Below are 23,529 nucleotides of genomic sequence, written 5' to 3'. Positions count from 1 at the left end.
CTTGGCTATCAAATGCAATAAATTTAACCAAGTCATGTGTACTTCCAATTTGCTTGAAATACTGTTTTGAATTACCTGAAACTAGAGAACGAAATTTAAACTACTTTTAACAATTTTATCATACTGCAACTAATCATACTGGTTAACTGTTTTCACAACTTTTTAAACAGTTTTATCATAGTGTGTAGCTCCTGTAACTTGATTTAGACAGAAAAGATAGGAAATTTAGCAACATTAAGAACTTCAGTCAAAAAAGGAAATGCAATGTGGATGGGGCTGAGTCCATAAATTTGTGTCCTCTGTTGCAGGACTTACTCAGCTGATCATTATTTACAAGAAGCAAAGAAGTTAAAACATAATGCAGATGCATTGGTAAGTAAATCTCCAGTACTTATCCAATGTTTGCACATTGTACTGGGGTTTGTTTACTGCCTTTGCCATTTTGCTGCCCTTCTGTACTGGAGCTTTCTTGTACTTCCTCTCTGTTTTTTGTCCTTAAAAGTTTTTTTCCAATCTCCTCAGTCTGACAGGTTTGAGAAGGCTGTGTACTACCTAGATGCTGTAGTGTCGTTCATTGAGTGTGGGAATGCATTGGAGAAAAATGCTCAGGAATCCAAGTCCCCGTTCCCTATGTATTCAGAAACTGTGGAATTAATCAAGTAAGCATTGCAAAGCATATACAAAAGTCAAGTGGGTGGGAAAGAGGTCTGGAAATCGGAGCTTCTAGATTTACTAAAGTTTTGCCGCCAGCTTTTGAAAACTTTTATCGTTCTCTAATAAAACTGGATCGCTTACCAGTTCCAGTTGCTGAGACTTAAAGTGGTTTCGTGAAGGTTGAGATCCTTTCTGCTAAGGTTCTTGGAGTCTCTCTACAACGTGTAACACATGAGAAGCAAAATTACTACCTAGCCAGCATTTTGTTTAGGGTCTGAGAGAGGTTCCTGAAATGGTGAAGACAGTTGAAACTAGAAATTCATAAGAAAGGTAGTGTTTTGCAATTGATAAATGATACTGTAGTCTTTATTTTGTTGTTTCCTTGATGTCTTTGTAGATACACTATGAAACTGAAGAATTACTTGGCACCGGATGCTACGGCTGCAGATAAAAGGCTAGCAGTGCTTTGGTATGTGTATTCTGAACTTACTACAATGCACTGATTAATTTCAAATGTTTTATCTACATGAAATGCTGTACTACACTGAGTTCTCAGGTGTTTCTGAACCAAATATATGAGTTTTCCACTTGGCTGTACATGAAGATTAATGCTGTGTATCTGATTACTGGAAATTGGGGCAGAGGGGATGTTGACAACAAGGGCCAAGTCCTTGAAATATTAAGGAGTAACAGCAGAAGGGATGGGAGTCCTTCCTATGTACACACCCAGTGATAAGTCAAAATTTGGACTGGCTGTAAAGAATTGTCACTAGCCTCTTAGATTAATGAAATGGCTGCAGCAGGTGTAGAGGACCAGAATCAATTGGTGTCAAGTGGAAAAGAAAGGGGAGGCCGTGGCAGAATGCATTACACTCAGTATGTCCTGACACAAGCAAAAAATAAATGAACTCCTTGTCTAGGAAGTAACTTAGTGTTGTCTTCTAAGTTGAGAACTGGATTATATTAGCCAGATCACTGAAAATTATAGTTTCAGCTTAAGGCACACAGAGCTATTTTTATTTCCTTGAGAATTTAAAGGTGCTTATGGATTTTTTAGTTGAGTTACAACTTGAGAGTTGGCAGAGAAAGCTTTAAAGACACAGCTGCTAGTTTTTTGAACTTCAGTCAGTTGTGATAAACTTGACTTTAACTGTAAATGTTTTGTTATTCTGTCTTTGGTCAGTCTTCGGTGCCAATCTCTACTATACCTAAGGCTTTTCAAACTGAAAAAGGAAAGTGCATTGAAATATTCTAAAACTCTGACTGAACATCTGAAGGTAATTGCATATGTATTTTATTAAAATATTAAAACCTAATCAAATTAAAGCTCTACATCACTTAAAATTCCTGAATCCAATTCTCAGACTGCTACATGTGAACTTGGAATATACCCTATTCAGAGCTGGACCTTGAAAGTATTTTAAAGTTCAGTAGTTTAAAACTGGGAAGACACAGCATGGCTGTCATAACCCTACTGGTCCTAGCATGATAAGCTCTCTATTAATAATTTGATTGAGCTTTTGTCTTCTTTAATAAATTTAGTAGGCTTCAAGGAGAATTTAAAAATGTTTTTTCTTGCTGCAGATATAACAATCTGAAACTTCACTTTCATGTTTAAGCTTAAGGGAATTCAGGATCTATGGGTGTATTACATGGGCTGCAGCTATTCAGCCTTCGCAAAAGCTGGCGCCAGAGCCAACTTCTAATTCAAAACCAAATTGGTCTTTCTGAATTTTTGTTGTTTGCAGTGGTCTGTTAGATATTTGTTTTTAATTCACCCCTCCCAGTGAATTCATCTAAATTCCTGTGGAACTGATTTAAAAGTGCTGTCAGGGAAAGGAGATTGAGAGATGTCCTTTGAATGAATTTATCTGAATCAAGATGTTGCAGATGAGAAAAACAGTTATGTTACTTCTGTAATGTTAGTCAGGCCTTAATCCAAACTGAGATTTTCAAAGGAACACTTGGGGGTATGTAGCTAATGTCACTGGGTTTCTCTGAAACTTCCAGCTATCAATACTAAGAGGAAACAGGCTCATCACATGCCTGACTTCTCTGTTTTTTTGAGACATCTTTAATTGTTCAATGCTAGTAATAACAGATTTCTTCCTATTAATGGGCTGAAGAAACCAAAACGTTCTCGTAAGAGGCAATGGGATATAATGATTAGAACAGAGGACTATTCCAATCATATATATATATTTAGTGGCCTTCTTTGTGTTACTAAAATAATCCCTTAATTCGTGACTTAATCATCAGTAAAAAAGGATATTTTCCCAAATTTGAATTTACTTTGATATTATTCAGAATGTTGGTTATTGCTTAAAAGAAAAACTACAAAAATTAATTTGGTCAAAAATAACCAATTAAATAACCAGATAAAGTATAACTAGTTAAAGTATGAACATAAATCATGTGACAAATTTATTTTTCCTCAAACAGAATTCCTATAATAATTCTCAAGCACCATCACCTGGTATGGGAAGGTAAGTAGTAAAAGCTGTTACCTGTATTTCTCAACTTCTAACTAGTTTTCTACATAAACTGTGTGCCTGGGGTGCTCAAAGAGTAGCTTTTCACTCTTTAAAGTGTTGGGGTGGTTGTTCTAAGGGTGTAGATTTTGATTCAGACGTTTGCATAATTATTCTCATAAAAGGTTTGGAAGACTGCTGCCTGTGATAGTGCTCTGCAGAGAGTTTGTCAAGCAACTCCTTGTTGCAAAAAAAAAAAAAAAGGGTCAATGTGTCACTAACACACAAGTCGCCTATCTCAGTGAGTTTTGTTGTTTTATTTAATGCTTTTCCCCTCAAAACAATAGCTTTATTAGTGCTGCAAGCCCAGAAGGTTACAAGTACTTCAGGATTGTCTGTTCCATAGTATAGCAATTTACTTCTATTCTTTAAAACTTAACAATAGACCTTTGATAGATTACTCTGTGAGTTTTAGGAGGGCATTTCAGATGTGCATCGTGTTATCTGAAAGTGTAATATTACGGCAGTATAGTTACCATGTAGTTGAAATGTTTTAATTATTATTCTTTAAGGTTCAATTTATTTAAACAATGAATTTAAGATTTTATTGAGTTAAAAGATGATGAGGTTTGGTGGTTAAGTTTTGGCCGTGAAGCTAAAATGTTAAGAACTGGAGGATGCTCAGCAGTTGTTACCAGCTTGTGCATTTCATTTGTTGAAGGGCAAATCCTGACTTCTTGATGTGTAAAGTGGGAGTGCTTTAGCACCTCGCACCCTGAGGTGTGGGAAGAGAGGTCTTAGAGGGCATCTTACAGCATGATGTGCCTGAAGTACATATATGTATGCATTTTACAGTTTAATATTTTTCTTTGGATAAGCAGCAAGCCTGTCGGTATGCCGTCTCCAGTCTCTCCAAAGCTGTCTCCAGGGAATTCAGGAAATTACTCTTCCGGGGCAGCCAACCCTTCAGGGAGCGGGTCTTCGGTGACGATTCCCCAGAGGATCCATCAGATGGCAGCCAGCTACGTCCAAGTTACGTCCAACTTCCTCTATGCCACTGAAATTTGGGACCAAGCCGAACAGCTGTCTAAAGAACAGAAAGGTAAGGGCTGGCACAGGTGGATTATAACATCGGATGTACCAGAGTGTGCTGAAACACTTACAGGCTTTGACTTTTGGAGTTGCAGTTAATGGTGCGCAGGATGCTTAACCAGGTCCTCTGCAAAAGTAAGGTGGAAAGTTACACCTTCGATTACAGTGATACCCAAGCTGGTTGTCTTGGTTGTCAAGGTATTGTTGGAGATGTAATGTTTCCTACCAGCTATGTGTTTAAAAAAAAAAAATATTTGTTGCATTTCCTGTAAAATGTTTGGTGTAGGAAGAGGAACTTGGTACATTTCCGTTTCTGAAATACCTAAGTGAAATACACATTTGAGGGGGGAGGCCAAGGAAGTTTTACAATAGTTTAACCATACTCTAATTATTCTTATCAGCCAGTCTTCTGCAAAAGAGTAAAGAAATTGATTAGAAAGGACCTTTTTCCTTTATTTTTATTCTTCCGTCATTCAGCCATCTCTCATGACTCCTCTCTATCTTAATCTAAAAGATCCATGCTGAAAGGATGGGAGGGTTGGGTGTAATATTTCCCATTTAAAAATACGTGCATAGTTTAACTTGTGTTTCTGTTGTTTTAGAGTTCTTTGCTGAACTGGATAAAGTTATGGGCCCTCTGATTTTTAATTCAAGCATCATGACAGACCTAGTGCGTTACACCCGTCAGGGATTACATTGGTTGCGCCTGGATGCCAAGTGATATTTTGAACTGAAGGAATGGAAAATCGAACACATTTTTCTCGCTGCCTCTGATTTATCTCCACAACACTGTGTCATGTCAATAAGGAAGACTGCCATAACACATTGCTTAGTTGACACTAAGAGCAAGGAATGCTTTCACATGTCTCCCATCCTCATTTGTGTTTTGTGTTTTAACCCCAAATCATCTGGTTAATGGACTTCTTCAGTATTCCCATTTTAAGTTATTTAAATATTTTAAAATTTGCTACATTATAAAGTTTTGCTGATCTGTCCTGGATAGATCATTGGAATTCCAGTCATAATACATAAATAGTCAGTTTAAATCCTATTTATTTTAATTTTTTAATTTTAATTTTGAAAAGCCCAGTTTTGGGCAGTTTTAGCTATTTCTTCCCTAAATTTACCCTTTCGAGTACTTAGGAGAAATTAAACATAGACACTTTATTTAAGTACTTTGTGAGCTTTGTTACTCTGTAATGTCTTGTGGTGGTAGAGCCTGTAAAAGGAACTAGGATTGATAGGTTCTAACGTGTAGGGACACCATACTTTTCATGCCTAATGCCTATGAGTCAACTAATAAATGACAACTACAGATTTATTATTGCAGAATTTGTACTAAATAGAAAAGTTCCAGATATTCTTCTACGTATTAAGATACTTCATTTAAATGAATTATAAAGAAATTTATATGGAAAAGTATTTAGCTGGATCTGACTTGGATTGTTTACAAGGCAGTTTCAAAACATCAATTAACACTATAACAATCACAAAACATTACAGTAATTTGCATTTAATGTAATATTGAAGTAATGGTGTAGGAATGAACTTCAGTCTGATAGGTGCGATGCATACAGGAAGGGTTTCTGAAAAGGACAATCTTGTGCTTTTTTGCATCTCTTCATTTAAAATACGTTTTGTTTCTGTGCTTGTCATTTTTTGATACTTAGAAAATCAGTGAACTTTGTGGTTAAAAAACCAACAATAGTTAAATTCCTACCAGAACTGTCATTTGCATCTTTTCCATTGACTGAGAAACCAGTAATCTTAAGTAGAAATCGAGGTCCATTTTTTTTCCTTTTAGGGTCTGATAGGTAATGGACACTACAGGATGACAGTGCAACAGCCATCGTGGGGTGGGAGCACACCTGCTATTACAGGGAAATTGACTGTTTTGATGCAGAATGGATTTAAAACTTGTATTTACCCCGTGTTAATGAAGGTCCCATTAATGTTTGATGGAGCATAATATTCACTTGCAAGGGAGCGACTTGGTGCAACAGAAGTGGTTCGTGGAGTTGCAATTGACTGCTCTCAAAAAGTGTAAACCAAAGTACCTTTCCATGTAAGGTGCTTGTCTGAGTAAAAGGTTTAAAATGCTACTGCTTTCAGTATTGCTTAGTGCCCCTAACATGTCTGGTGTGCCTTATGCCTTACTTTTAGATGAAGATTTTATGAACTGTTTACAAGATGTTTTACAGCAGGACCAGGTATACTGTATGCAGTGGTCTTCTGCAGTACTTTGGTAAAATTCCATTTCCTTTTTAAAAGTACTAGTGTCCGTCACACAAACTGACTTCTCATTGCGGTGGTCTCCTTTTGAAGAGTCAAACTCTGAATCCTTTGGAGTGAGGTTGTGGAATGCTGCTTTGTTTTCTCTCCCACTTAACCCTTTATTCTGTACCAGATATGAACATGCATGTTCAGGAAAATTATTGCACTAAATTTTTTGTGTAGTTGTAGTTAAGTGCCAAAATCACGGCAACCTCAAGAGAAGGAATAGAATTCTACGCTACTTAGTACTGCAGTATGTCCTATGGGCTTTAAGAGTTTAGAAGTTTTGCAAATTAGTAACCTACTAAAAGGTAGCTGCATATTCGTAGAGCTTCCTTTGCGTTCCAGCGTGTTTTGTACTTCCAGAAAAGCTTTGCTACGTACGAATTGATACATGGTTAACAGACCTGTGACTTTTCCATGATAGCTGAATTTACTCTTCAGGTCTGTTGGAGCATCCTTTTTATTGAATCACTGTGCAAAGGTCACGTTTCTGTTAGTGTTTGCTGTTCGAGACAGAACTCTGTACCCTCAAACTCCGCATCTTGGTTAATGGGACACTGTCAACTATTTTTCCTTTAATACTCTAAAGTGCCTAGCACACTTTTGACGCTATATAAAAAATACCTTCGTAGAAGTTGCATTCATAGTTTATTTTTTGTGTAGTGCTGCACTAGCCAGCATGGCTGTTTTTTGGCTTGCTCCTTTGTGCACAGTTACCATTACTGTTAGCAGGAATGGTCTCATCTCTGGGAATTTTTTTTCCTTAACTAGAGTCCCACAAATACCTTTTGGTGTCACGCTAAATTGGTCTCTTAAAAATGTATCGCTTATCACTAGATCAGTGGATCTTAAAAAATTGTCTTCAAATGACCAGAAGACTTTTTACATCGTGTCAAAATGTGGACCTGAACTGGTTGAAAGTGTCCCACCTAAACAGTATACTTCGTAGTCAAATATCCTCTAGAGTGCTGTCCCAGGTCTTCTGTCTGTACGGGAGATACGCAGTGGTCTTGTTAATTGACAAGAAATGCCTTATGCATCTGTGGCTATTTCAAACAGATAAATTTAAACTTCGCAATTCCAAAAGCATATCTTAATTTGAGATTTACCATTGTTTCCAAGAGTTATGTACTTTGTCAGATTTCATAGCTTAAAAAAAAAAATGCAAGTACGTAATAGGCTTCCATCCCTCTGTCAAAATGCAGGCGAACGGTCTAAACCTGTCCTTTCGTACCTCTACACAACAGCAGTGGAAATGCACGCCACTTCAGTACTATTGCACGTCACACTAGTGACTAACGACGAGGGAATCCCTAACTCCTGGCTTCCTAAATGATTCCCCAGATGATCATATATTAAATACGTATCAATGCTGTAATTTTAATTCCCTCACTGAACGCGGTCCCAGTTGGTGAATCTTAAAAATGGCTTAATCAGACTAGGCTTGCTCAGATATCAATACTATTTGAATTTGCTGTCAAACTTGCAGGTTCCTAGGTGATAAGGTGCAACCATTTGTAATTATAAACAAATCTTCAGGACACCAGAGTAAAACAGCCCGAGACTTTTATTTTGATTTGAAATTATTAGCCATAAAGCAGAGCATATGGATGGCTCTCCGTGGCTTTTGATGGCAGTATGCAATTTGTATTGTATGTGTCTTTTAATATATATGTATATATATATGAACTCAGTCTGTCCAAAGTATATGTTATACTTGTTTTTAGATTATGGTGCAACTGACTATATTGATATATTATTTATTGAGTGCTGAATCACCATCTTATTGGTGATAAATATTGCATATTATACAGGAGTGCAATGTATATTCCTTTAGATTGCTGAGGCTTGATTGCTGTGATAACAAAAAAATGCCCTGAAATGTATTTATGAATGGCCCCAACATACAGAGAGTCAGTACTTTATGGAAATAATGTAGCACTTGCCTGGGGCAAGTAAAATAAAGCCGTAGGCAGATAATTATGTCGTTTGCCAAAATGGCAAACTACTGGAAAGAGAGACTACCTTTGCTGTATTTAATATTTCATTTACCCAACAGATATTTGCTGTCACTGCAGTGTTTATATTAAGGCAGATACAAAAGGGCCTGAGCAAGTCAAGTTTGAATTACCCATTGGGGAGTAAACAGCTTCCAAATTCTTAGATTTCTGACAAATACTTTGGTCGGGGTTTAAATTACTCCCATCTGATGAATCAGTGTTACGGAAAACCCTGAGTTTCCAGGCAACAAAGTTAATGCTAGACATCTTTAAGTATAAAGAGTAGCCAAAGCTTTTGCTAGCCAACTCAGACAAATCCAGACCTATTCCAGGAGACAAATTTCCTAAGTGGGAAAGTTACGTAAACTCAAACAATCAGGGAACCGTGATGTATGTCCAACTCCATTACTTTTCGAGGAATTGGTCTCTGCTGCCATGATGCCATGTGAAAACAGCAGTGTTGGGGCGGGGAGAGGCAGGGAGGGAAGGGTCAGCTGTACAGTCAATAAATTCTTCTCCCAGTATGCGTGTGGCAGAGCAGCAGCTCTGGTCTGTGCGCGGTCAGCCTTTCGGACAGCGTTGGCTCTCTGCTCTCTGCCAATACTCAGCTGAGTTTCGGTCGAATACGCTATACGGAGCAATTTGAAATGCTGTGGCACAGCATAGAGTTTATGTAGGCTATCTTCATGTAAACGCTTCACCTGTTTTAATTTCATCTGGAAGCTTAATGGAAGTGTATCCATTCCTGGTGTAACTCTCCACACGTGCTAACAGAGCTGATACCGGCAAATTGGAGTGCAGTGTTCCCTGTCTTCAGTTTTTATATGCAACCCTAATCGTTGATGTAGTTGGGTGCACAGTACTTCTGCAGCGTTTGTTTTTGGCTGCATTGGCATTATACATCTGAAAACTCAACTCTAAGGACCAGGCATGACTTTTGCAAGCACAGTTCCTGACATTTGTATCTGGTCCCCCTTTTAAATTGTTTTAAGAAATTTTGTATATGGAGGATAAAGTGCTTATATATTTATTAAAAATCCTTTATCTTATTTGAAATTATTATTTGGTGAAGAAGGGTTTTTCTTTTGGGGGAGGGCTCGTGGGTGGGGGAAGGTAACTTTTAACCTGTCACTTATAAATGAAGCCCTTATTAATCATACAGAAAGGTACTGTTAGTAACTATAATGGGATGTCTCTGTTTTATGCTTTGTACATGACAAGTCCATGTGTTACATTTTGTTTCTATCAAAATATTTAGGCATCTGTCTTCAACCAAAACCTAAAAAAAAAAAACAAACTGTGATTTTATTTGTTGCAATACATTTGAAATTTCAAAGGGTACTTTGGGGCTCAAAATTAGGATTTCTAAGTCAGTATGTGCATTTCACGTAATAAAGCTGTTAATGGTGAGCAAAGTATTATATACTAACTAGATTTTTTCCACATCTGTATAGTATATTCTATGTATTTTGTGGTATTGAGATTATAGAAAGTTTAGTGTCTGAAACATGCGTTTAATGTGTATTTTTAAACAAATTTATGGCAATTAAAATATTTGGAGAAAAGGGTATCACATTTCAATTTGTAAAGATCTTTTTAACTACTGTGTCATTAAAATGCTTTGTACAATGCAAAACTGTAACTGGAGAAACTAAGTTTAATAAATATCAAATAGATTTTCTGTATTAAACTTCAAAAACACTGTGCTCGTATCTGTTGCATGGGCTTTCTCCTCCCTGGTATTGCATTTTTAAGCAGAGTTTTCTGTTTTGATCCTAGTGCTCTATGCATAACAAAAGGAAAATCGCATTCAGTATTTGTGTCCCAGACTTGTTGATATTTGTCTAATCAAAAGTGGCTTTGTTTCTTTCGGCCCTCCGAGTTAACACACAGCAGGTCAAAATTGGGTTTTGATCAATTTATTTTAAAATAGTAGATACTTCAGTGGCAGAAGTCAGTCTAGGACATTTATTTAAGTAAATTTGATTAGAAGTAATTAAAAGTAAATACTTTTCCTTCCAGTTATCACTGGATATATTTGGGATACTGAAAATGCTATCAGTATTATCGGTTTGTTTGCTCCCTCTTTCTAACAGGCCTTTATCTGAAGTACTGGTAAGAGTTCAGCTGTTGAGACTGAAATGAGATGGAAGCATGATCTACTTTATGCACTTCCCAGGTTGAAGGATAAATGTCTAAAGTCCAGTTTGAAATAAGCACTCCGAAATGCCAGCTGTGCACTCATCATACACTTTGCTCACAGGATACAAGGAAAACCAAGGTATTGAGCAAAAACCAAGGTGGTTTGCTGAATATAAATTTTTAATTCACACCTTTAAAAAAAAAAAAAAAAAAAGAACCATTACAAAAAACCAAAACGAACACGAGATGCAGAGTCCTTTTACTGAGCTTGGCCAGAGAGTCATCCTGAAGCGTGTGCTGCAGAGGTACAGCCTTGGTTAGGAAATGCTCTCAAGTTGTTTAAAGTCCTTTTTTATCAGTTCATATGACAGAAATGTTAAATATACTTATTGCTCGATTCACTGTCCTAGCTTTTGAACAGTCAATAAATATTTCACAAGTAGAGCGGAGCATTGTTAGCAGTAACAGTGATGGGCGTTCTTCATCGTGACAGGTCACTCTGAGGCTGTTCTGAGGAAACAGCGGTTCTTCCTGGAAAACAAAACATCATCAGGCACTGACGGCTCGGACTGCCAGCTGCGTAGGGCTCAGACATACATCCTCAGATACATCCTTAGCAGCGTTCCTCTTACCCAGCTGTACAGCAGTGCTTGTATTCAGCTCATGTAGCCATGCACATTGTATTCACCTTCTTATTCAGTTCACCTCGATTCATTTTGTGTTCTTTGCTTTACATAATAACTACAAAATGCATGTTAGCCAGGGCTGTGTGGTCTGGCTGCAGTGTAGAAATTACACACAAATGAAATCCCTTTCTGTCTATATCTTCCTGTAGCTGCTGTTAGAGTTCACCTGTGTTAATCAGTAGAACCAAATGATGCATTTCAAATGCATGCAAAATAGCGGGCCGACTACCAGGTCCTATTATATTTACGTAGAGTAGAGAGTGGATATATTCTACCCTGTCTCTGCTTTCTGGTATGTGTACAGTAGGTGCCACACAAAATCAGCTTTCAGTCACTAAGTAGTTATTTTAACTAATCAGTTTAATTGTATGTAGTTGGACAATTTGTTTATGTCTAGTGTTCATGAGAACTAAATGGCTTTTGATATTTTAGTTGTCTTTTAAACTATGAGCTTAAGTAGTCACCTTAAATTGATTAATTTAGGGTAAGACACTGCTTTTAAATAATATGCGCTTTAAAGTGAACAGTATTGGCTTTAAGAAGGATTGATTTTAAGGTGTCTAAGTGATTATCTAAAAGCTGTCTAGAATCCTATGTTCTTTTTTGAAAAGACAGGTTATTTGGGGTTGCGATGAAAGGTCTAAGGCTTGTAATCAAGGGTACTTGGACTCTGCTCTGTTTGCATTGCTTACAAAAGATGTCTAAGTCTATTGCCCCATCCGTATTCCTGGTATCTTTTTTTTTTATGCACAGAATTAATTCCATATCTCGTTTGGGTGAGAATAAGTGGGAACTTCCTTTACATCATATAATATTAAGAGTCGCTGAGCCTGAACATTGATCAGGATTAGTTACCTGCACAGCATTGTAATGCATTCACTATTATCCCTGCACGAGGCTCCAATGGGTCTTAGTGAGACTCCTCTCCAGAAAGGTGTCATCCGCCTCTGTCTTGTTAGCTGGGGCTGTTGTTGGTGCAAGGAAGCGCAGTGTGCCTGAAACAGTTGTAGCACGACTGTCAGAACATGCAGCAGCTGTAAGCGGTTGGTCATTCTGATGCTGAGGTCAATAGTCTTAAAATTAAGTGAAGAACTTGAAATCTTTCTCGTTTTGAGATCATAGCATGCTCTGTTAAAGTATAATTGCTTGTATCCTAACCCCAAAGAAGTAAGAACTATAAAAATTAACTGTTTTTCAGTTGTCTTGGGAGGGGAGGCAGAATTACTTGCCAAGTCATGTCTTGGAGTAACCCCGTATTCACTAGGCTGTTACTCTACTTTTTTATGATGTTGAACCCTCTAAAAGAGCTCTGCTGTCACCTCCAACTCCTGCCCATTGCTCTTATTCACATAGATCATAACAGTTTTTATTAACTACCAGACCATTTCAATTAGCACTTTAAATAGTTATCTCTGTTTACCTGGCTGAGCAGCAGTGAGCAGAGCAGAAAGACTGCCATCACCTTCCAACAGTGCATCTTCACAGTACGAGCTGTCACACTGACTGTAGGACCAGCCTTGGGGGGAGGAGGTAGGAAGAGCCCCAAATAGAACTTCCCAAGCTTCAGCTAGATTTTTATAGACTTCATTCTCTTATCATTTCATCAGCTGTCAGTCATCACAGGAACAAAGTTCGTTTCGGAGCAAGAGGGAATTACTAAGTTAGCATCTGCTGAAGTGATCTGGTTCAAGGCCTGTCTGGCTGGCTAATGATTGACTCTCCTTCCACTTGTACTTTGTCTGGTCAGCTTACCGGTTGCACCAACTCTTCCTTTTTTTTAAAACCTACCTAACGTGTTACCAGAACTCCATGGTGTATTTGCAAGCAAAAGGGTGGCTGGCCCAAAGTATTATGGTAAAGATCAAAAGCCACAACCTTATTTAACTTCTGTGACATTCACAGGGTGTTCAGCTTTGAGTTTGTGAGCTGGGGGTAAGTATTGTCTTACCAAGCTTATTTGGAGCAGAGAATCGTGCTTTTGATTCTGCTTCTCACTCTTGGTACATGAAAGAATCATGAGGAAGTTACTTAACCTTCCTTTCCACGCACACAGTACTCAAAAAGCAGATGTAAGACTTTTCAGATGGGTTTTGGAATGTAAAAAGTTATTTTATGCATGATAAATAATAGACCTCTTTTTCCAGGGACCCTAATGTATAGTTAAAGACAATAATCTCTAGATAGCAAATCCCAAAAGTTGAAGAGACTGCTGCAAGGGTTTTCTGGAGCTGAGTTGCTCCATGTGGCAAGACTATGGTTTCTTTAGATGAGCCATCTCTGCTACAGTCTGCCTCTGTACCTTACAGCGCACTCACAATGGTGCAGACGACTCCCATTGATGTGGATGGGCAGTTTGTAATCAAGACGAATCTTAATTTTTCCATTGTGAAATGAGATTGCAACAGCCTAGAGAAAAGAATGTTTAAGAAGAGCTATTACCTCTCATCTTCTCTATAATCCTCTGTTTACGAACATTGGGACAAGTGGGAGAAGTGTATGTCTAAGATTACCAGTCTGTAAATGGACCTTGCTGGTACTCGCTGCTCCTCCTCATCTGTGAGATCTTGTGCATCTGGCTCCCACATCTGTCCCATGTACACCATCTCTGTCAGGTACAAGATTTTTGATGATCGCAGAGTCAAATAAAGAGAATACTTGACATGAATAAATTGGTATGTGTAGGTTTTGGAGCACACTATGTTTTAAGTCACTTCAAGTAGAAAGATGCTGTATAAAACAATTAAGTATGTTTTAGCTAAATTGTAAACACAAATCTGGATGTAATGGCTTACCATGTTCTGTGATTGTTTAATAAGGAGGCAGAAGTGCCAGCGTGGAAGGCAAGTTACTCAGATTAAGATAATGCCATGTTGTCAGGTTCCTGTCTACATATGATTACCCCTTAGCCCACACTTCACTGGGATTAAACAAAAACCCTTCCTAGTGTATTGGTGTACAACCACTACTGGAAAATTTGTTCCTTTCCTAGGGTTCTTTGTACACTCTTTCCTCTGCCCTGTTCGTCTTGCTTCCCTGGGAGGAGGAATCGAAACCCTTCATTATTTCACCTTCCTGTGTCTTATGTAGGGAAGGAAAGGGGACAGTAAATGATGGCACATCAAATAGCTGGACTTAGAAGTTTCTTTTACATTTGGCTGTGAATTTCTCAATTGTTTTTCCCATGAAGTCCTTTCTTTACATGCACCAGAGTTCTAATTTCTGCTATTTCCACTAGGCACTAGTATAGAACAGAGAAAGGAAAACAAGAGGCGGCAGCAGTAGTCTTGACTTCATCTGTGGAGCACAGGATTTGAAATGACAGCTCTTTCAACTCTGACAGCAGTGCCCTCTGTAAGTCACAGTTTCTCGGCTAGGTTAAGACTAGTACTTTGTGACGATATGTCAAAATTGCTGTGTGTCCTGGGTTACTAACAGCGTCAGCATATCCCTTTCAGGCAGCAATCTATTTACTCTGTGCAGGAAACTGGGGAAGAAAGAAAAAAATTGAACCGATTGTTTCCACATACGCAAGTCCAGCATGCCAGTAAAAAGCCACAGCAAAGAGGCAGGTTAGAACAATGCAACATAACAAAAAAAGACACGAAATGTTGCTCTGTTGCCACTTCCAATGTTTAGGAAAGGGAGAACTGAAAAATGACTGACAAAATTTCAAGCACCTTGTTCAGATTCTGAAATACCCACCGGCCGAACTCCCAAATGCCAGCAGGAGCTGTATCCCTGCTGGTAGCAGTCTCTGCATCCAGCTCCCTGCCCAGCGGTCTGGGTGAGCGCAGGGGCATGGGAGCCGGAGGGCGGCTCGGCAGGGCTTGGTGGAGCAAAGGGTGAGGAGGCCCAGCCTGCCTCCTGACTCGCTGCTGACATTGCAGCGGGGCTGAGCCGCTGCCCGAGCAGTCGCTGGGCTGCGGTGCCTTGGGTAACGGGTCACCGGCTGAGGTGAAGGTGCCACGTTGTTTACAGTAGTCTAGCAGCTGGTTCAGAGGCAGTTCAGCTGTCTGAATGGGGGCAGGGACCTTGTGAGAGAGACCGAGATGAGCTGCTCACCTTCAGCAGAGTAGGCGAGATGAAATGCATTGAAAAACTAGCATTTGCTGAAGCTACGAACATAAAAGTTCACACATGCTATCATTTAGGCTACCCTTCAGCTGCTGTGGGCTGCTTGAGATGTCTTTGCCAGCTCTCACAATCGTAGTAGCCAGTTTGTTGTTCCCTGCTTGCTTAAGCTGCCTAGAAAATACCAACAAACTGAAATGCAGAGTTAAATTTAAGCACAGAGTATTTTTGGCACAACTTGCAGCACTGGGTGACTTGTATTACTCCTGTTTATGCTGACCTCGGACTGCTTGGAGTAAACACAAGAGCAGTAGGAACAGCCCTAAGATGGAGCTTAGTCTTATGTGCTTTTTAAACATTATGTTAAGAGCCCCAAAAGAATAAGGCATTCAGCTATAAAAATTGCATGCCCCCCAAGAGACTGAGCATCTTTATCTTCCAGACAGCCCAGCTTTGAGCACACCAAGTCCCTAACGCAGGGAAATGACGCTCATGGCCTGTGGATAAGATAAACTCTCAGGACCGGCTACAAGAATAGCATGACAGGGAGATAAACGTGTTGCTTTGCATGGTGCATGAGCTTGAGACAGTCAGCTCAAGACTGAAAGGAAAAAGAGGGATGAAGGAAGAGCCAGATGTTCTGGACTTTCAACAGTGAAGCTTTTTTATATGCTCAGAGCCACAGGGTGAATTTCTTTGTCACATACTCAAGTAACTTTACTACTACCATTTGATTTTAAATCATCTTCAGGTATTAAATAGTCTTGTTTCTCCCGGTGGTTTCCAAGAAGCAGCTTCTAATCCAGCCTGTTAACACTAATCAGATATCAGAATTGCAGTTAATCATCTGATTAACGTTAATAAATACAGTAACTAGGTAATTAGTATCACAGAATCATAGAACAGCCCAGGTTAGAAGGGACCTCAAAAGATCATCTGGTCCAGCCATTCGTGGGAAGGGAGCCCAGATGAGGTTATCTGCCACCTGAAAACCTGTGGCAACAGGGGCTCCACCATGTCTCTGGGGAGGTTGTTCCAGCGATCAATTGTTCTCACAGTAAAAAATTGCTTTCTTGCATCGAGATGAAACCTCTCCCAGTGCAGCTTGTCCCCGTTGCCCCTTGTCCTCTGCACAGGGCAACTTGGGGAGAGCGAGCCTCTGCACAGAGGGTCAAAGTCCACGTTCGATCCGAGCTGTCAGCCAGCTCATGCAGTTTTTGTCAATATCAAATCAGGTGGCCTATTTGTTTTTCACAGATATCAAGGTTAAAGGAAAAAGCAGTGGCCAGTGATGGAAAGATAAAGAGAGCAATGAGCTGTTATTTCGGATCATCTCCAGCTGAAGGCAGCCTTTGCTACACTAGTTATACTGAGAAATGTTTCACAGAAACAGGAGTCAAAAAAGGCTGGAAATGCTGTCATATAAAAGAGTTTGAGTGCACAGAACTTTAGCCTGATCATCTCCCTTTACAGCGTGAGCCAGACAGAGATGTGATGCTACTCACCTTAAACATCTCAAGACACAGATTTCACACAAAGGCATGGGGCAAAGTTAAAGTTTATTAGACTCATCTCCCTCTCAATACCCCTCTAGTCACGCAAGCAAGCTTAGCAACACGGAGTTGATAATACAGCGAGGTAACAGTCTCCTTATTAACTCAGTTACTGGTCATTTTCATAGTCAGCAGGGTTCTTCCTCTTCAGTCTCTCAAACTCTTGCATTCCCCAGGAGTACAGGAGATAGGCTCCCACAAAGGCTGGAAAGCAAAGGGGACACTCACAAGTCACGCTGCAATAAGCACAGCACAGAACCACCGCGCTCCCGTGACAAAACAGCCTCACGCAAAGCCGCCGCTACACGGACGCCTCCCCCGTCCCCAAAATAATGCCGAGAAGGTAAAAAAAGAAAAAAAGGGGGCCTCGATCCCTCAAAGACCTCTCCCTGAGCCATCTCCCACCGTACTCACGGGGCACCACCTTGAAGACCTGGGAGCTGAAACGCCGCCAGATGTTGGGCAGCCCGTGGGAGAAGACGTTGGGGAAGGCGCGCTGCTCGAAGGGCGAGAGGCTGTAGGTGATGACATGGCGAACCCGCGCCAGGTTCCCGAAGTGAAGGCCCATGGTGTCACCTTCTTCACCCTGGCTGCCGCCGCCCGCTCCCCCGGAAGCGGAAGCGGCATCGGAGATGCCGCTTCCGCTTCCGGGGGAGCGGGCGGTGGCAGTTCCCTCAGTCTCTCCCCTCACCCCCTCAGCGAGGTTTATGGCCGCCGGCCGCTGTCCCTATAAAATCACAGTTTATATATCACAACCGTAAGAATTTAATCCTGCTGAAATTTCCTCTGAGCCCGGGGGGTGTGGGGGGGATTTTCAACGGCGAGTCGGTACCGCGTTGTTTAAGGGGGACACCCGCCTCAGGGGAGCGCTTCAAAATCCAAAGACGAGCTGGTCGTCAGAGAAGAGGCCGCCTTTTTGTGGTTTCCTACGTCAACAGCAAGAGGTCTTGAATATTACTATTATTAGAATAATTATCCCTGCAGACTAAAAATGGTGTAGCAGCATAAACCCGCCCTGGAGAATGCGGTCGCAACCTTTAATCCGGTAACGTATTCCCGAAGCTGCGTGTAGCTGACCCCAAAACGCAGTTTCTTTAGCTTGACTTAGACATTTTGTCTTAAATAGGCTTTTCCATTTGTGTCACAGAAAGAATTAATTTTACTTTCCTCCTTGGCAGCTCGGTGAAGCTGAATTCCTGCTGTTTGAAAGGCATTAGCAGGGGCGATGCTGTATTAGGCAATTTGAATTAACCCAATCAAATGCAGCGTCGACTGTGGGCTGGGATTTTTTTGTTTGTTTGACATCAAGATATCTGCCTTGAGCTTTTGGTATTTATTTCAAACGAACCTTCAATTAGAGCCAAAGTGAGTGCTATTTTTAGTTCAACAGTTCCAGGCTAATGCAGTCTTCAGTTAGGAACTTCATTTTGATAGAAGCTATATGACTGTTAGCCAGATCGTATTGCACCTCCACAGAGTGCTTCAGATCTGGAGAAGCATCACACCGACATCGACTAGTTCACAGGGATGAGGTAGACCTTTGTCAGGGTAACATAAAACCAGACACAGTCCTCTCCAGTTCAATCCTTCCCCCACCTGGCTGAATTCCCAGCCCCAGGCCAAGCCCTGTAGAATTCCACAGGTCATGATCTAAGGTTAGGGTCTGGTTAGGTGGCTTATTGTGGAAAGTTAAGGCACTTACGTATCAATGCATTAGCAAATCATCATTTTAAAGGCTATTCTTAATGAGCTTTGAGAAGACAGTGCTGCTCCACAGACTTCTATTCAAAAAAAACCAAAACTAAAATCCCACCAAAGCTGGAGTTTTGTGTGTGAGCCCCATCTAAAGACCTCTTAGCTTGGGTCCCCAGCCCAAAACCAGCATTTTTGACAAAGTTCTTAAAACTAGAAAAGTCTAAGAGAAAATAAATCAATTGTATTAAAAATCTTTTGAAAGCATATAGAATTAAGACACTATAATTTTATTGTGAGAGGAAACAAGGCTATAGCCCCACCTTTTCAGACTACTAAACCAGTTCAACAGCATTTAAATCAATTAATTTAATAGGCTTCTAAAAGCCTTGCCCCCCCCCCTTAAACTGACAGCATTGCACATTTCTTTGCAATTCAGAAGCAAGTGGCAGCGTGGTTCCACATGTAGCTATCCTGTGCCCTCACCCCATGAACAGCTTATGGTTTGTTCTTGAACTAGATCAAGTCTTTCTGTTTTTAACAACTCACCAGTAAGCTGGTGCTGGTTCTTACTCAAATAGCTCAGTGATTTAAATTTTCACAAGTTACCACACAGCTGTCCTTAAATTCTTACCGCCCATTGTTGAGAAAACCCAAAGAGTGCAACAGAAGAAAAGCAAGAAACAACCTTGTAACTTTTTACAGAACAGTGAGAAGAGTTGACTTCTTGCTTGGGGAAACTGGAAACATAGTAGGGAAAAAGAATGAAAAACTGAGAAAGTAATTTTAACATTAAAGACTTTCTTCCTAGACACTTGCTGCAGATGTCACACAAGATCTCTTTATATAGAGGAAGACTAGCAGGCACTGGGTGTAAGTGGTGTGCATGATAGACATTTATTTCTTTTTTTAAATCTATAACAAAACCTCTTAAAATAGACATCTGGTAGTCAAAACCTTTTCCACATTTTAAATGCAAAATTATTCCAATAAAAAGATATTATTTACATTTAATTTCACATTCTAGAAAGGCTGAGTGGCTACAAAAATAAGTGCTATGATGTAAACACCTTCTGCTAACTCCATGCTAAATCCTAACCGTTTTTACAGAGCTATTAGAATTACACAAATACTATTCATTTGTTTATAGCTACAGATACTTTGAGGATGCAGAAATATCCAAAGCCAGATTAAAATCGATTAGGGTTCACCCACTACCGACAAGTGCACTTGGTAGCTATCATATCTTCATACTCTTTGTAGACTATGGAGCCATCGGGCTCTATGGTTAAGACACTCAGTGGGCTGTATTCAGCAGGAACACAGGAGGGCTTTGGAACAGAGGAGTCCAGTTTCTCATATATTATGTTCTGTACCATTGTGTGTACCGGAGAGCCGTAACGATGCCCAACAACCCTTGGGCAGTCACCTTTACAATACTGAGGGCTGTACCTGTGTGGTGCTATTATCCATTTGTCCCATTTTAGTTGGCTAAAACTTAGACGGAAGTTGTGAAGCTCACACTCATTTTGAGGGAGCAGAAATTGTTTTATATATTTGCTCAAATTATGAGGTGGAGTTGCTGGTGCTTCTTTAAGATTCTCAGCTCTTCGCTGTCGAGAGGCCCTTTTACCTTGTGAATTCTCTTTTCCTTTGCCACCCGTAGGATCAACAAGCGGACTGTTCCTTTGCCTGGGCCACACTGGGTTTTTCCTTCTGTGTCTAAGTGAGTTCCACCTGTGATAAGCTTGCTCACTGGTATCATTCAGATAAAGAAGAAGAGAAGGGGGAACCAGTGCCATATTAATTGCATTTTCCAGTTTAGTGTTCTGTTGTGGATCACCCATCAAACAAGTGACATTCACAGCCATATGAATATTCCTCCTGTTAGTAGCAATTAGAGGCTGGAGAAAAGAAGTCACATCAATCTCAACCCACTTGCGTTTTCTAACTTCAAATTGCAGGCTAAAAGGTATAGAGTGCGAGAGGCTGGGACACACTTGGCTAGAAGAATCATGCTCCTTAACAGATAAATGGCACATGCATGTAATGGAAGAAGAAATGGGAACTGATGTGTCAAAGGAATAGAGCAAGACAGACTTGAGTAAGTGCTCTAGAGCAGTAACACGATCCAGGTTGAAGAGTAAATCCACCAAGTGAACATCTCCTGAGAAGGGAAACAAAATCTTGTCAAGTTAGTGCATCTTAATTTTCCACCTAGACATGAATACTATCGTGTAGTGGAGAAGTAGAAATAATTCAGCAGCAGAAGAAACCAATTTAGATGCCCTCCCTTACTTTTATTATATGGAATTTCTACTTCAGTCAGGGACATAAGATTTAAGAGTTAAGAAATGACAGCAAAACCAAGAAAACCCATGATTTTAAGAGGTATTAGGATTCATTTCATTAAAAAAAAATAGTACAGGAGGAAGTTAGCAGTTGTCTTTTCAGTGTTTATATGGGGAAACAGGAACTAGATGCTCCCAATTATACAAGCCACGAAATTAAATAGCTAAAGTTTTAAAGTGAATGCTTTCAGAGCTTTTTAGCATTAACTCCAGTTATTCTTCCTACTCATATATTTTTTCCTATTTAAATCTCTTGACCAGCAGCTGCCAGCAAGTCTGAGTAATAACAAGACAGAAATTTATTAGCACTACTTTAAAAAAATTATCATTCTTTCATGGGAGTCACTTTGCTTTTATGAAGCAGAACCAGAGCTTCCAAGTTATTCTGAACACACACTCCTGTCCCATTCACCCCTACTGTAAGATAAAATACTCTTATCTTTTCCCCGATGTTAAGAATTTTCTGGCATTCTTTGAATTTGCTCCAATTTCCATCTTATTTTGGGATTGATGAACACATTTCCTGGCCTGTTTTCCAGATGTGGACATAGCCTATGTTTAATATATTGCTTTTTCTACTACTCGCCACTGTATTTTTTCTGTAATTAGAAATTTTTCATTTTTGACCACACAAGTGCGTTAAACGATCTCTTCAAACTTACATAGGCCAAATAATAAGAAATCATATGAGGGCTCTATAGACCTTGATAGACATATATTTCCTGTATTAATGATTTTTTTCTAAAATCATGAATTTGAATAACCTCAATAATTGTAGGAAGTTGGTTCAGATTCAGTCTGCTACTTAATTATTACTACATTTAGGACATATAATCACAAGTTTAACTGTTAATTGTTAGTATATTTATGAATCCATAGATTATACTATGCCAGGAAATTTTAGTCATAAACATTGATTTATTTTTATTTTATTTTTCCATAGTGAATGCTTCTTAACTGAACCTCAGTCTCAAAGTGCTGTTACTGTGCACAGGTATGATGTTTGTCTTTAAGGTTATCTGTCTAAGTAAAAAAATCCAAGTCAAGAGAGCTTGGATCACTTGTCAGCTATCACAGAATTAGAACTAAAGGCCAAGGATTTCTAGCTGCTGTTGCTGGGACCAGCCCATTAAGAAAACTGTGAAACCACAGTAAGTTACAATGTGCCCAGCCATCCTAGTTTTTCAGTCCTGAGCCCAATTTACAAGTAGTTCTGCTCTTCCCTTCAGGATATTCACACATTTGGGTTGTGATTCTTCCCTAGCAACTGTACAAGGCAAGGAGAAAAGTCATCTTGCAATGAGATTCTGGCAGTTTGTTACAAGTCTTATTACAGTGCTAAGTTTCTGTGGCCTTGAAAAAAGCCAGACCAAGATGGGCAGCAGAAGGAAACGTGATACCCATTATGCCTAACCATTTTGTCCACTTTTCTTACTTTACTTAGAACTGATTGTAGAGTTTTCTGTGACTCATAGTAAGATGAGTCAGCCTGAAACATCACTATCATCTTGATCGTAGTACCATTTGTGTGGCATTTCCCAAACTGTGGAGAAGTCTATGTCTAAGCCATTCAAGAAGTAGGTTATGAAACACTCCTACAGTTTAAGAAAAGAGCCATCTGGATTAAAATAGCAACAACTCTAAAGAAATAAGATATTTTTATATTATGCTGCAATCACAGAACACACAGAAAGCCCCCCTTTAACCTTTGCAACTCAGGTCACCTCACACCTACCTTTCATTAGGTCCCTGTGGTGGTGCTTGCATTCAGAACACGGAGTGAAAAGTCGTACAGTGTTATAGAGGTGGCTTTTATTAGCCTTTGGGATTCCCTCCTTGGTAGCAGACATCTTATATAGCCTCTTCATGTACTGAAGAGCTCTGGACCCTGGCTGTAGCCTGGGGGCCTCGCTTTCCCAGTTCTGGTGTCCCCGGTCAGACAGCACCTTGAGAAGGGGAGGCAGGAGGGCATATCCACGTCTCATGCCTTTTGGCAGCTGCGACAACAGATGTAGCTCACTGGCGTTGTCCTCAGGGGCTACCGATAACCCAGAGGTCTTGTCAGAGACTACACGACCCCTGGAACGAGGGGAGCACTGGATGCTAGAAGAAAGCCAATGAAGACAGCAATAGAAACAAACACAAATTCTCCAAGTACTCTCCATGCTTTTTAGGGTTGCAGCCAAAAAAATGCCTCCTCTAAAATATTCAAGGAAAAAGAGTGCCTGAGCCCAATCCCTTTTATATGTTGCAGCTGTGGAATGGGAGGGAGGTTTCCTTCTGATCAGAAACCAAAGAGAAAGATCTGCAGCTGGCTACTGAAACCACATGCTTGTTTGCATTTAGGCTAGAGCCTTTGCCCATTAAAGCATATTATAAAAAAACCCCTCTTATTCTGAGAGTTAACCTTTTTCACACGGTAAATTACAAAACAAGAGTGAGTGCCAGCCTCCAGAGGGAGCTGGGGAGACAAGTTAGTATTGGCTACCCTGTCTAAATCCATATTTATTTGCAGAAATATATATAAAGCTAAATACTAT

The 23,529-nt window shown here is 39.9% G+C and overlaps 3 protein-coding genes across 7 annotated transcripts in view; 1 reads left to right on the top strand and 2 right to left on the bottom strand.

The window, feature by feature from the left end:
• Positions 1 to 10,193, top strand: part of AFF4 (ALF transcription elongation factor 4) — a 55,950-nt gene extending 45,757 nt beyond the window's left edge. For 3 of the 5 annotated variants that reach the window (XM_069772829.1, XM_069772830.1, XM_069772828.1), the window contains 7 exons: positions 309 to 372; positions 523 to 659; positions 1,052 to 1,123; positions 1,838 to 1,931; positions 3,097 to 3,140; positions 4,004 to 4,227; positions 4,820 to 10,193. In XM_069772829.1, the coding sequence (XP_069628930.1) occupies positions 309 to 372; positions 523 to 659; positions 1,052 to 1,123; positions 1,838 to 1,931; positions 3,097 to 3,140; positions 4,004 to 4,227; positions 4,820 to 4,938 (754 nt within the window). In that variant the 3' untranslated portion in view covers positions 4,939 to 10,193. The remainder of the gene's footprint in view (positions 1 to 308; positions 373 to 522; positions 660 to 1,051; positions 1,124 to 1,837; positions 1,932 to 3,096; positions 3,141 to 4,003; positions 4,228 to 4,819) is intronic. The other 2 variants (XM_069772831.1, XM_069772827.1) reach the window with 1 other exon arrangement.
• Positions 10,194 to 16,933: 6,740 nt separating this feature from the next.
• UQCRQ (ubiquinol-cytochrome c reductase complex III subunit VII) lies at positions 16,934 to 17,602 on the bottom strand. Its single transcript, XM_009918124.2, has 2 exons — positions 17,361 to 17,602; positions 16,934 to 17,150 (listed from the first exon to the last, which is right to left on the bottom strand). Exons 1-2 carry the CDS (start codon positions 17,512 to 17,514, stop codon positions 17,056 to 17,058), a joined length of 249 nt encoding a protein of 82 aa, XP_009916426.1. The 5' UTR covers positions 17,515 to 17,602; the 3' UTR covers positions 16,934 to 17,055.
• Positions 17,603 to 19,660: 2,058 nt separating this feature from the next.
• Positions 19,661 to 23,154, bottom strand: GDF9 (growth differentiation factor 9). The gene is made up of 2 exons (XM_009923149.2): positions 22,725 to 23,154; positions 19,661 to 20,805 (listed from the first exon to the last, which is right to left on the bottom strand). Exons 1-2 carry the CDS (start codon positions 23,152 to 23,154, stop codon positions 19,853 to 19,855), a joined length of 1,383 nt encoding a protein of 460 aa, XP_009921451.2. The 3' UTR covers positions 19,661 to 19,852.
• Positions 23,155 to 23,529: the final 375 nt, after the last annotated feature.

The sequence above is a fragment of the Haliaeetus albicilla genome, chromosome 27, assembly GCF_947461875.1.
Source record: "Haliaeetus albicilla chromosome 27, bHalAlb1.1, whole genome shotgun sequence".
Lineage (NCBI taxonomy): Eukaryota > Metazoa > Chordata > Aves > Accipitriformes > Accipitridae > Haliaeetus > Haliaeetus albicilla.
This window is presented reverse-complemented; position numbering and strand designations above follow the sequence as displayed.